The sequence below is a fragment of the Stegastes partitus genome, unplaced genomic scaffold, assembly GCF_000690725.1.
Source record: "Stegastes partitus isolate 25-593 unplaced genomic scaffold, Stegastes_partitus-1.0.2 Scaffold964, whole genome shotgun sequence".
NCBI classification, from domain to species: Eukaryota; Metazoa; Chordata; class Actinopteri; family Pomacentridae; genus Stegastes; species Stegastes partitus.
In genome coordinates, this window is record NW_007578695.1 from 145,769 (window position 1) to 160,058 (window position 14,290).

The 14,290-nt window shown below is 39.6% G+C and overlaps 2 protein-coding genes across 2 annotated transcripts in view; one reads left to right on the plus strand and one right to left on the minus strand.

Annotated features, from left to right (window-relative positions):
- carmil2 (capping protein regulator and myosin 1 linker 2) overlaps positions 1-2,843 on the plus strand; it is an 81,248-nt gene extending 78,405 nt beyond the window's left edge. Inside the window, exons 39-41 of the mRNA XM_008294458.1 lie at positions 348-437; positions 766-876; positions 995-2,843. Coding sequence (XP_008292680.1) covers positions 348-437; positions 766-876; positions 995-1,566 — 773 coding nt within the window. The 3' untranslated portion in view covers positions 1,567-2,843. The remainder of the gene's footprint in view (positions 1-347; positions 438-765; positions 877-994) is intronic.
- Positions 2,844-11,644: 8,801 nt separating this feature from the next.
- The window catches only part of ric8a (RIC8 guanine nucleotide exchange factor A), a 24,838-nt gene continuing 22,192 nt past the window's right edge, over positions 11,645-14,290 (minus strand). Inside the window, exons 13-14 of the mRNA XM_008294453.1 lie at positions 14,132-14,251; positions 11,645-13,268 (exon numbers count right to left, since the gene is read on the minus strand). Coding sequence (XP_008292675.1) covers positions 13,124-13,268; positions 14,132-14,251 — 265 coding nt within the window. The 3' untranslated portion in view covers positions 11,645-13,123. The remainder of the gene's footprint in view (positions 13,269-14,131; positions 14,252-14,290) is intronic.

A 14,290-nucleotide genomic window follows, 5' to 3' on the forward strand; every position in this document is an offset into this window, starting at 1 on the left:
ATGTGGGGCACCATGTGAGCCTTCAGGGTCGCATGAATCAAGGCGTGACATGCAAGGAAATCACAGCAAGAAACACATCATAGCAATGGGTAGATTTATTTTTTAGTTATTAGGGTTGCATTCAGTTAGGTTTGGTTACATTCACATTAACATTGAATGTATGTACATCATAATTATGTGATATGTCATATGATCTAAAACATATGTCAGTCATCCCTTCAGTATTTCCTCAATGTTTGTCTGTGTCTCTTGTTGACTTGTTTTGAAAGGGAAATTATACAAGATTTCTAATATCACAGCTTTTGTATTTAAATCTAAAATGTATGTGTATATTTGCATACTTTCAGAGAGTCTTCCTAAGCCACGCCAACACTTGAAGTCCGTTCCACAACGCAGAGCTGTGTCTGTCCATGAGGATGCTCTGTCCATCACACAAGGTGACGGTTTTATGAAGGCATAAAAAATAAGTGCTATCAATAGCAAAGTCAACAGTGAAGTTATAAATATAAAAAATAATGCAAGAATTGTGAAATGAAATGAGTCTGTGAAAGGGAAGCGCTCATATGTATAATACTGTATTTTTCACATCGCTAGTAATGGCTGTGTACACAGGAAATGTGTATTAATCTAACTTTGGTGATGTTTGCACCTTCAGATGGGTCTTTAGTGAATGTTTGGCATTTTGAGCTTGTTTTCACACATGGTGATAGTTGGAGATTACCTCCTCAATAGGACTCAAGGCCCTCTTTACTCTAACTGTCTTAGAGCTGAAGGCAGTGTTACAGAGGTCACCCATCCGTTTCCGGGGCAACAAACGGGACCTGCCCTCCTGCACTGAAGATCCATCTAGTGGGGAGGAGGCACAAAGTGCACATGGTGAGAGATGACTTCATCACTCATAACTTTTTTTTTTCACATTTTTGGATTCTTTGTTTTGTTTTTGCTTTCAGTCATTTTACCTATTTATGTGTCTGTTTGTCCTTCATCTACACAGCCAGTGACAAAGAAAAACGAACAGATGATGAAAAGAAGCACACTGTCCAGAAGGAGGAGCTCAAGGCAGAGACAGGAAGAACCTGCTGTGGAGGTACATCTGAAACCAAGTACCCTCTTTCAGGAAAGGAAGAAGGTCCAGGCTCAGGCTGTCCCTCCTCTCAAGAAGCTCAACAAGAGGCAGCAGCACTTCGATTCTGCGGTCAAGCTGCAGCATTTGACAAAGCTCCGTCTGGCCACGAGAGTCCTCCAGCACTACCCCATACCCTGAAAAAGTCTCCTACAATCCCCACATCCCAGAAAAGCATCGTCACAGCATTGCCCCAAGCTCTAGAAAAATACGCCATCTCCCCACTTCCCAGAGAAAAGACCCACAGCACAATCCCAGTTGCATCTGTATCCTCAGAAATCCCACAAGTGAGTCCTCTGTCCCACAAGAGGAGCCCCGGCACAGTGCAACCTAATATGGATATGAGAACCAGCACACAGGAGGGAGGAGAAGCAGTCTCTAAACATCACACAATGAAGGCAGAGCCACCAGACCAAAGAACTGAGCCCCCTCTGTCTGAATAACACACAGAGGCTGACTGACCTGAGGAGAAAAGACGCACCTGGGAGAGACAGGAGGGAGAGATGTGTGACATCGCTGAGATCAGGAACCAGGGATAGTGTATGAGGTCAAAGAGTAGCATGAATGTTCTACTTTCGTGTAGAAAACTGCTCCCATGTCAGGGTGTTCTCTTTGAAAGTCTGAGAACTAAATAAACAGCACACATGGTTGGTACGTTTTTTTAATTGTATGTTAGCTTCTGTACAGTTTTAAGTGAAAATGCTTTTTTGTTTGTTTGTTTTTGTTTTTCTATTCTGGTTTAGACTGTGAGGCTTGCTTGCAATATTTGTATGAATTAGATGTTTTGTTTTTGTAGTCTGTGCTTATTTTCCCCAAAAAGCAAATAACCCTGATGTCAAGAATTGTCATTAACTTCAGCCTCCTATTTTGCTCCATATTTTTTTCCCCTTATTGTGTCATTGCATTGAGCAGTATGCAACTATGTCACCTATAAAATTCATTCTGCATTTAATCAGAACAAATGTTAAAGACTCATTGTCCGTAGGAGTTTGAAACGGGACACAGCGAACATGTCTTTCTAATCCATTGCATTTTTATTTTTTTTCAAATTCTGTGCATATCGCCTCATGGTAAACTAGCTGTCTATTTTGTGCGTACTGGAAAACATTTGTTGTTTGTCGAGGAAACAAACAAAGCATCTGATCCACACGAAACTACTGCAGCATACCTTGAGCATGCACATTTCAGGGAGGAGTGTGGTGTGTTCCTCTAACTTCCATTGCATTGTGCCATCTTAGCAACACAAGCAAGATATCAAAACATTTCAAATACAAAATTTAATCCAAATGAAGAAAACAGGATCTGTGGCTGAAGAGTTTTTGAAACATGCGAGTCAGGAAGTAGCACTCAGCAAAAGAAGGACATGGTCAAAGACTGTACCAATGCCCCATTCTACACATTTTCCTTCATGGAACCAAGACTTAGTCCCGCCCCTTCCTTCTATTAAGGCTCCCAATTACAATTCATCCAGAAACAATTACTCAGAATATTATCATATATCAATTCATTAGGCAAAAGACAAGATTTACATTACTTCAACAAATTAGAAAAAATCAGAAAGTATAGTTTGAATCAACACCAAAACAGTGGCATCATTGGGAAACGTAGGAGGGACAGTAAGTCTGGCACATGTTAACATTTGCTAACTCGCTAAATGTCACCAATGTGTCTCCAGAATCACAGACTCCACCTTCAGTGAATAAACTGACAAGAGCATCAACTGGGTGGTCATGAAAACTCTCTTGTACACTGTCCACAACCATAAACATCACATTGATGAGTGTGCTTTAACAACACACCATGTCAAAGACACATTTTTATCACCTGCTCAGACATTTTGTCCACATGATTTTAAATGGGATTTCAAGGCCTGTTACGAAGCTTATGACAAGATTTTTTTGTTTGTTTGTTTTACAGTAGATCTCGTATTTTTCATCTTTCACCTTCTTGAGTTTTTTAATTTTTATTTTTTTCTGTTCTGGAAGATGACAGTGTTTGAGGAAAAGGCCTCCTCAAATAACTTCATGTCACTCAAACTCATCTGTTTTGGAACTTGTCAAGAAATTCATTATTTTACAATATACAACAGAAGTAAGTCAGTGAAAAACCTCTAAATGTCAAATGATTCAAAATTGCCCCTTACCTCACCTTACAGTAATTGCATTTGTTCCAAAAAGAAAAGGGAAGTATTTTTTTTATTGTTTTATAAAATTAAAAACTAACAGCTCAGATTTAGTCTAATAAAAATATGGGTCCCTCAGTAGAAGCTCCATACACTTCAGTACAGCACACATTTGATCAGTGAGATTCAGTTTTTCGTTTTTGTTCCTGGGTTTTGCTTTGCTTTTTTTTTGTACTTTGTATGCGCACCGTTATTTTTAATAACTAGACTCAATTCTCTTCATTATGGAGGATAAAAAAAATCTCTGGAGAGATGTTCTGATTTGTTTTTTTGCTTTATTTTTGTATTTTCTTCCAACTGCTCTTTGCCTGTAGGGTTGTGTCTCACGACCTTTGTCTTTAAAATACCACAGAGGTGATTTATTGGACTCAAGTCTGGCAACAAACTCGGCCAGATCATAGTTTTCACTTTTTTCTTCTGTTAAAACTCTCGAGTGCTTTGGATTGTCATCATCCTGAAATATTCCTCCTTTGCCAAGCTTCTGCAGATTTGGAGTCATCTTGTCAGCCAGTTTTTTGGTGTATCCACAAGCATTCATCTCCATTTATAACTGTCATTGCCCTCATGCAGCCTCTTATAATCAAGCTCCCACCTCCATGCTTCACTGTCAGGACTGTGCATTCACTGTCGTAGCACTGGACTGATTCACACCAGACATGCTGAACCCCATTTGAGCTGATTAAATGTATCTTGGTCTCATCTGACTGAAAAATGTGCTCCCAATGTTCACCAAGCTTCTGTCAGCATTCTTTAAGTCTAATCTTTCAGTTTTTTGCTAAGGAACAGGCAAGGGCTTTACTCTTGGATGACAACTGTAGAGGCTGACAATATGCAATGTTCTTTACACTGTCTAAGCTGTCAAAGAAACTGATTGTCATTGATAACCGCTGAGTCTGAAGCACTTGTCCATTCGGTTTTCATAGCTCGATTGTGCAAACGGCAACCACTGCGATTCTGATTAGGGTTACAATGATTTATTCTACACCTGATTACTACTGCAACTGTGTTTTGACTGGTTTTTAGTTGGTCACCAGTCCTCCTGGTTTCTTTTCCATCGTTGTGAAGTCTTAGATCTTTCAGTTCTTAAAGCAATTCTTTTCCACATGAAGCCATGATGCACTCAGACTCAGTCCAAGGTTGAGAAAGTTCTGGTGTTTACAGGTGATTTTATAATCATGTTCATGCAGTACTTCTAATTGGAAATTCTAGGTGTTTCAGTGATCGCAAGTTTTCAAACTTGTGTGTCAGTAATCATAGGTGGATCCTCTTTTGTTGCTTTGAGTTTCTACACTGGGGCCTGCATTTTCAGTATAGTATTTTATATGGGGAGAAACTTTACTCGTCAACTTAGAAATTTTGAAATAATCGAGAAGTTATACAATCTGAATGATTTAACATCGAAGTGACTCACTTTTGTTGTATAATGTAACTACTCACTAATACTAATAAACTCCAGCTGTTTAATCGCCTAAACAGCATTAGCTATAGCAATTTATTTTCTTTATTTCTTTTCAATAAATATCAGCTTAATTTATCAATATCAGGGGGAGAAAAAAACTGTGCTCACTGAAATAATATATTTTTTAAATTCCTTCAGCAGTGTATGGGGATTCTTCATCAGGTCACTAAACTCAGTTGTCAGTTTATTATTTTTACACATTAAAAAGAAATTGAGCACAGGCTTCCTTGCTTAAGGTGTTGCCTTTGTGCTCCTACTGCAGAGAAGTAGAACAACATCTTGGAAACAAACATTTATAATTCCAGAATTTTGCCAGATTTGATTGTTGTCTGAAAATGTTACTGTAATGATTATTCCAAATGCATTTCGTTTTCAATATTTGTAACCATCTATAAGGGAAGGTTTTCAGCTTATGCATCTCTTTTTACCTTGTTGGCACATCAAGCCTCGTGGAATCCTCAGACTGACACATGCTCTTCATATTTTTGCATATTTCTGTCTAGAGTGTTTGAAAGTCAAATCAACTGTGGGCAGTCTTTCCATGAGACAACTATAATTATATCAGAGGACCAGATAAGACCTAGATGAAAAGAAATATATACATGATCAGATATTTTGTCAGATGAACAGAAGAACTTGAATATCCAGTCTATCAAATTCTCAGGTTGGTTGTGGAGAATGGTGCGTGTTTTTCAAGAGCAGGCCTCAGTCCGGCGCTCTGTGGTCAGTGACCTGGGCCTCCGTCTCATCCTGGAGGAGAGTTTATTTTCTACTGTCATGTTTATCTTTGCCTTGCACGCACAGAATATGTACAAAACTACATAAAACATACAAAAACAAAGTAATGAATAGATTGTAAATCCATACCTATACTTGTTAATAATTATTAAAAGTCAATTGAGTTGTGTCTTAATTTTGTATTCTCTCTTTTTTTTATTATTTTGGAACAGTAAGCTAAAGATTTGGTTCCCTTACAACAGCTTGCTTTGTGTCACGGAGCAGGTCAGAGATTCAAGTGCAGGACAAATACACACAGCAGACCAAGTACCCCAAAACAGAATAGAATTTATTTACACAGGATGATACAGAGAATGGCTGTTATGGGGTAGCAGAGAGGACTGGAGCTCCCTTGGGAGGCGACTACTGGACCGACAGGGAATTAAGATACTAAATGTTATACAGAACTTGAAGAACCTAGAATAAGTCAAGACAAAATAGTGATTAAGTAGAATGATACCGACCCGGACTTGGTAATAACAGGAATCAGGAACACACTAAACACCACGCAAGAATGGCATGTCTGAAAACACAGTATGACTGTACTGGTGAGGACCCAGCGAGAGTGGAGTGACTTAGCTGATGGCCGGATAGGGAGGAGGGGCGAGGGCAGGTGGACGGAGTTGGCGTGGGGCGTGGCAGGTATGGCGTCCAGCAGGTACAGGGGACAGGTGGAGGATTTTCCAAGATGGAATCCAGAGAGAGCAGATCGACGGTGGAGGATGGACCGGAGGTTTGAACTGGGTGGACTGAAGTGAGGGAGAAACAGAGGATCATGGAAGTAACAAGCAGAGGGGGTCAAACTAACACTGGTAGTCAACAGTCCGATGTCCAGTCATGGTCTGGATGTGACTTTTATTGCAGACGGTGATGAGTTGCAGGTGGACCAATCCCCACCACAGGTGTGTCCACTCAGGTGATTATCCAACTGGCTGCACCTGCCTGCATACCATGCACATACATCTAACTCATGTCCACCTGAGGAAAAAAGGGAAAGAGAGAAGGGAGGGAGAAGGAGAGACTGCCACTAAGCAATGCTTGAGATGGAGGGCATGACACTTTTTTCATTTCTGGACAATAATTATATTATAACTCAGTTAATTTCTGTTGGTTTTTAGTTGCATCCCACATCAGTGCATTGAATTCCATGTAATAGCTCAGTTGTCATCATATGACCAAAGTATCCTAATGGATTGATGACCTCTTCCTAGTCCTTCCTTTTCTCCCACACACACTATCCATCAAACCAATCATTAGCTAGAACCAGCTACCTCTAACACACACTATAAGTGAAATTTCATCTTATATTCCAGACATAAGGGGTGTGTCAGAAAAGTTCCAGGACTGGTGTCACAAAAGATATATTTCACACCCAAAGTAGGAGTTTTCCCCTTCAGACGATCAACCAGCACGTCTACAAAGAGATCCTGTGGCGTTTGCTTCGTTCAGTGCATGAGAAGAGGTGAGAGTTGTGGCAGGACAAGTTGTGGCTGCTTCACCATGACAACGAGTCTGCTCACAATGCCCTGAGCATCTGACAGTTCCTGGCTGAGAAGAACGTCACCGTGCTGGAGCAACCTCCCTACTCACCCCACCTGGCTCCGTGGGATTTTTTCCTCTTTCCCAAGCTCAAGGGGGTCATCAAGGGATGAAGACGTGGATGACATCAAGATGGCTGTGATGACGGAGCTGTGGAGGATCCCGAAAGAATCCTTCCAGGAGTGCATGGCGGCGTGGCAGAGAAGGCTGGGAAAGTGTGTGAGACTCCAGGAGGATTACCTTGAAGGGGAGAACGTGTAGTTTGTAGTTTGGATTTGAAATATATCTTTTTTTCTGACACCTCGTATGATGACCAGATTGACATGATTTTCAATCATCCACAAGATTTAACCTCCTTTGAGGTCTCCATAAGGTTTCTTCTTGTCTTATGCAAATATGCTGTCCATGAAAAATATCTCATAATCTAGTAGATCCAAACTACATTTGTTAGGCTTTACATTTACATTTGTTGAGGACAAACACTGCTATGCTCCTCAAAGCATTTTTCATTGTGATTTAATTGACTCAATTATCTTCACCCTAAAACTACATAGACTGATGAGATTCTTAAAATATCCAAACGATCACAATTTATTTTGTTTAGTGCAGTATTTCATATTGCAGGACTTTCTGGATCACCAGCTGCTGCTGAGGAGCAAATACATCAGTAGACACTATATCAGCAATAATGACAATGGTCTTAACTTCCAGATTCACTATCTTATCTTGAGAGGGCCATTTTATATGGGAGCAGTTAAAATATGTACGAAGTATAGAAAAGGAAAGCCACGCAGGCAAACAGAAGCCTCGTAGCTCCTCTCCTCCCATAGGAACAGGATGATGAAACCACATATGTGAGATGACTCAGCGGTTACAGGTTTGATTACCTGCAGCAATGAGATGGACCACAGTTTTGCCTGAAGCAGTGGTGCCAGACCAACTGCCTTGCCCAGAATGATGGGGTAGGAGGGGTGGGTGGCACAATCAGCATCCAGTCACCATCAACAACACAGAGGACGAGACAGTGAACAGCTTTAGATACCTGGGAGTTCACATTCACAGTTACATGGGCTAGCCACACCTCCACTGTTAAAAAGACCTACAGCACACGTGTCAAACTCAAGGCCCGGGGACCAAATCCGGCCCGCCATGTCATTTTTTTGTGGCCCGCAAGAGATGTGTATCTCCTCATCTGATAAATTAATGGGATTTATGTAATATAGCATAATTTAATATAATGTTACAATAATGCAGCAATGTGCCAACATATATTTTACTTTTAGGTGAATGCATGCACAATATTTGTACATAGGATAAATAATAATCAAATGCAGCGACAATTATTTAACAGTATGTTCAGAAGTTGTTACATTTATACAGTCTTACAATTACAGCCTTTGAGGGCAAACATAAAGCTGATGTGACCCGGGATGAAAACGAGTTTGACACCCCTCACCTACAGCATCTGTACAGCCTCAGGTGTTTCACGATATTTGGTCCTAAATCCTCATAGATCTCTACCAGGGATAAAGAGCATTGTGACAGGCTGCCTAATCACTTGGTACAGTAATTGTGCTGGCATGGACCAAAAAGCTCAAGGGAGGGTGGTATGTACTGCACAGAACACACTTACTGTGAAACTGCCCAGCCTAAAAGAGCTGTAAACCAAACTCTGAAGGAACGTGAGGGTCATAGAAAGCCCCAACACACTCCCACAACAGCCTGCTCTCCCTGATGTCTTCTGGTAGGAACCCAACCTCATCTGATGTCTTTGCTATAGTTTAGAAAATTAGCTTTTACTATCCTTTATGCTGTGTCTCCCTACTAATATCTATTGTTGTTTGACTGCTTGTATTACTACCTAAATGTTTTTTTAAGTTGTGGTTTTGCTATGCAGATAAAACCAAGCTATATTTGTCTGTAGTGCCAGATGAAAGAAATCAGTTATTCAAACTCCAAGCATTGCTTAATGACAATACGACCTAAATGACCTGCAGTTTTCTGCTTCTAAATTAACACAGACTCAAGTTATTATATTTGGTCCTAAGCACCTCAGAAACACACTGTCTCATCAGATAGTTACTCTGGATGGCATTGCCTTGGCCTCCTTCTACTATAAAGCACTTTGGATATGACCAGGATGTGTCCTTTAGCTCACCCATAAAAACATCTCTATCTAGGCCTTCTTTCAAATGCACAGTATCGCCAAAATTAGGAACATCCTGTCTGTGGTGCTGAAAATCTAACCCATGCATTGGAATTGGAATTATTTACTATCAGGATCTCCAAGTAGTTCTCTTCAAAACCTCCAGCTGATCCAAAATGCTGCAGCCAGAGTTCTGACAGGAACCATTAACAGAGATCATATTTCTCCTGCAATAGCTTCTCTTCATTGGCTCCCTGTAAAACCCAGGATAGAACTTAAACTACTGCTTCTCGCATATAAAACTTTTAATGACCAGCTCCATCTAAAGACCTTATTGTACCGTATCATCCTAACAGAGCCCTTCACTCTCAGACTGCAGGTCTACTTGTGGTTCCAGAGTTTCCAGAAGTAGAATGGGAGGCAGAGCCTTCAGTTATCAGCTCCTCTGTTGTGGAACCAGCTCCCAGTTTGGGTTCTGGAGGCAGACACCCTCTCTGCTTTAAGATTAAGCTTAAAACTTTACTCATTAATATTAATTTAGAGGCAGGTCTGCTGCACGGGGAGACTTGAACCATCAGTTTAGTTTTAATTCAGTTTTATTTATGTAGCACCAATTCACAGCATATGTCATCTCATAGCACTTCACATAGTAAGGCAAAGACAAACAGAAAATAATTTAAAGCTGCCGTTGGATTCCCTATGAGCATCCCTGAGTTATGCTGCTATATCGCTCCCATTGTTTCCTTTTTGTCTTCTGTGGCTTTTTTCTTCCCATTCCTGCAAAGTGCTTACAAAACTCCAAATCTATGGATTTGTTGAGTTTCTCAGTATTAATATACTAAGGTCTACATCTCATTATGTGAAGTGCCTTGAAATGACATATGTCGTGAATTGGCACAATATAAATAAAACTGAGTTAAATTCACTTGAATCCTTAATGATGGCCTATACTGGGACTCCACCTCCACCAGCTGGTGCCTGACTTGAACTGGTGCCCTGTTTCAATTAGTGATTCTGTCACAATCCGTCCCATCCGTCTGGCCCATTAAGACGCACTCATGTGTCATCTGCCTATAAAATGTTTTAAAAGTCTGTCTTCAGTTGTTCTTTTTTGGCCTGATCAGGCAGCTCCCAGCTGATGGATCAGAGCTAGGCACTGTGAAAGACTTAAATACAGTGGGTGATATTACACAGCAAAACTCCCACAAACCTGGGACTCACTGTGTAGGTACACACTGTGTACTAGTTCATCAGTGCTACTATTCCAACTCTGTATTATCTATTATTTACAAGTTGACACGTCGTGTATTTCCTTTGAACATTTAAAAATGGACACTTTCAAAACAGTAGATTGAAAATACAGGCCACAACGTAGAAACTCAGTACAGAGTGAATACACCAGTGATCTCTGACACACAAGTTAGAATATCTGTGATCTCTGAAACAACACTGAGTGCACCTGTGATTTACACTTAGACTAACTGAATGAACATGGTTATAAAACTACCTGTGAACCTCACAAATTTGAATGTCTGCATCTTGACTTGACATGGAAAAGAAATAACAGAAGTCCTAGGGGGACTTTTCTCTTTGCACTAATTTTGCTTTTAAAAAAAACAAAAAACAAACAAAAGCCTGAAAAGAAGTCTGATAAATATTTGGAGCAAATTCTTAGATCAGATGAGAGCAAGATAAATTTGTTTCTACATAGTATATACAAACTAGAAGTTAGAAATTGCTGAAAAGCTTGACTACTAAAGAGCATAAAGAGAACATTGGAAGGGAACCCCTGGGGGTATTTATAGAGACAACTCAGTGAACATGTGAAGTAAGGTGATACACAAAATTTGGAGGACATAGATAAAGCCAGGAGTGAGTGCTCACAGAAGTGACTGATTCCAAAATAAAACAGGAATTGGCCACCAACATTCACAGTGAACTCATGATCCTGACAGTGACGCAGGAGTGTGATGGGGCTGAAAACGTGACCTCAGCAGAAAAGGAATATTCCAGCATTCAAAACACACCTCCCAAATCGTCCAAGAGTTCTTAACTGTTAGTTTTTAGTTTTACATAAGGACAAATACTGTACTGTTACACTTAGAAGTAATGCAACTATTAACGGCTGATCCAACTTTGAAACAAGTGACATTGAACTGATATGGCTCAGGGGTTTACACAGTTCTGCTCTTTACTTTGCACACAGTTGATGTGTATAGATTCAAAGCTGTAGTGTGGGTTGCTGTTTTATTATCACACTTTTTTAAGAGTTTCAAATTCTGCAGCACTTTCTTACTTGAAATAACACAACAACTGTACAATATTGAAACATGAGACCAATCTGTCATTTAAACATATTTATTATATTTTACTGTCAACAATGGAGCTGTCAGCAATAAAACAACAATATAGAGGAAAATACATTTAATATATGTTTCAGAATTGACATTTATCATAACAATGCTTCATCTTCAGTCTTAAATGGTAGCTTATCCATCTGTAGGTTTACATTTCATTTCCACAAGTAAAATGTCTGAAGAGTTTTCTGAAAAACATCAGACATCTAAAATTAATTTGTTTATTTTACTCAAAATTAAAGCTGATTCCATCATTGCAAACTGAACCGCAGCTCTTTGGCTTTCATGCATGACACAGTCTTCTGCTCTATTAAAATAATACAGCCTCGCTTCGTCGTGAAGAGCCCAACATTCTGTCAAAATGTTCCTACAAAGTTCAACTTCAACTAAGTGGCAGAGACTAGTTTTACTGCGAAGAAAGACTTTTTCCACTGTAAGCAGGTCCGTAAATTATCCTAAGTTAAAGCAACCAGGATGTAGAGTAGAGTGGGATGTAGACAGTTTACTGTTGACTTTTTCCAATGCCGTTTTCAAAGTTTCAAAAATTCAATTTACCTTTATAGTTCAAGAACAGAAGTGTTACAGGGTGAAGGTCTCACAACCTCAACAAATCAAATGCAACAAATATAGATTGACATGTTGATAGTGTGGCTGTAATCTGAATTTCTGTTTGATAAATTGCAAACTGTCATTTTACACTTAACTGATGATCACTCCTTTTAAACATGTTGGTAAAAAGGCCTAATGAAATCGATGACCCTGAACCAGATAGACACACACCACCGTCGTGATGAGTACAAGGTTCAGATTCTCAGTTTAGTTTGGAGCCAAGAATGGTCAACACCCACGCTGCACTGTGGGTGGAGCTGACTGAGAAACACTGATCACTAATCAAGGATCATTTGCACTTCTACAGGTAGCTTCACATACAAGAACATGAACTGTATCTCAGTAAATTACTTGTTGGTTGGAAACAAAGTCAACAGTGTTGGGCTGTCTCAGGCTCTAAGTGTGTCTATTTATCTAGATGAGAAGACCATTTAAAGGGTCATACTGGTGCTTTGTTCATAATTGACATTTGCTGTGTAGAAGTAGGAGCCTCTTGGGGATTGTTGTACATTTGAGTTTAGTGAGGAGCAATGTCTGTTGTTGACCTTCAAAAAACCTTGAATGGAAATGTTCGTATGCTCTTTGTGCTTCACTTTTTTCCCTGATGTGAAGAATCTTAGTCCTTCTTTAACACTCTCTGGTGTTGTTCAAGTGATGCACAATGTCAATAAGTAAGTCGGTTTTCATAGTGGACTAAAATGATCTCTAACAAATGTCTGTGAGGAAAGAAACTAATCAACAAAACTGGAAAATGGTCAGTGTTTTACCCAATGCTGTGTTTTTACTTTTACTAAACAAATCACAATTTCCTGTACTTCAGTTTCTATCAAAATTAACATTGTAGAACAGGATACATGTGTGACATGTAAATGTCTAAATCAAAAAGCCAGATTATCTCGGGGAATCTGTTTCTGCCGCTAAGCTCCTGTGTTTACTGGGCCTCCTCCTCACTGTCTGAATTAGCTGGCTCTTGTGACGGGAACAAAGGATTGTGGGTCACTTTCTTCATATCCTCTTGAGTCATCTCTCTCATCTTCCCATCCATACTAAGCTGCATGGGCTGGATCACATTAGACCTGTAGGCAGTAGAAGTAAAAATGTAATGTGGGCATGCATGAAGATGGACTGAACTGAATAGGCAACGCTAAATATTGAAAGCTGTGGTAATATTAAGTGCTGAAAGAACTGACAACAATTCCACTAAATTCGCAGTCTTATCTACTTAGTCATTGTTATTTTCAGTTATAATAACTTGCCAAACATAAACAATGTTTTTTTTAGATTTATAATTTACTATTTAATATAGTAGTATAGTATAGAGCAGTGGTTCTCAACTGGTGGGTTGCAACCCAAAAGTGGGTCGCGGACAGCTGGTCAAAAACAAATAATATATAATGTGAGTCTCAGGTTGGACTTGTTTTTTATTTTGAAAAAACTTTTATTTTGACAGGCATGGTAACTATAGTTTGTTTGACATTCATTTTAAATTTGTGTTGATGTTGGGATGCAAGATGGCAAAGCGCAAATATGACTCGGAGTATTTAAAATGTGGATTTTCATACTAGGACTGGACCCAAATAGCCGAATAACCAACTATTCATTCGCTGTGCTGGAATCAGGATATCAGTTTTGATCTCTAAATACTAAAATTTGTGCCCTTATTTATTCTGTGCAGTTTTGTACATGCAGTCGTCATGGTTCAGTTACTATGCATGGTTATATGCTCTGAAATGCATGTTGCACAGGACAATATATTGAATACTGAATTCTAAAAAAAAGTGGGTCACGACTTAATGACCATGGGAAAATGTGGGTCCCAGGGTGAGACCAGTTGAGAACCCCTGGTATAGAGTATAGGTTTTCTGTTGTGATAGACAACAAAATGTCCTTTACAAGTCACGTGTGTTTATGTTGGTGTGTGTTTCCTGCTTTTATTGACCTCGACAGTCTGTCAAACATGCTGATCAGCTTCATAGCTTCGTATTCTTTTTGCTCCTCTGTCATTCCCTCCATGGGATTGGGCTGCTCCTCTTCTACAACTCCTGTTATTGGGTTTATACTGGACATGTGAGAGAGAGAGAGAGAGAGAGAGAGAGAG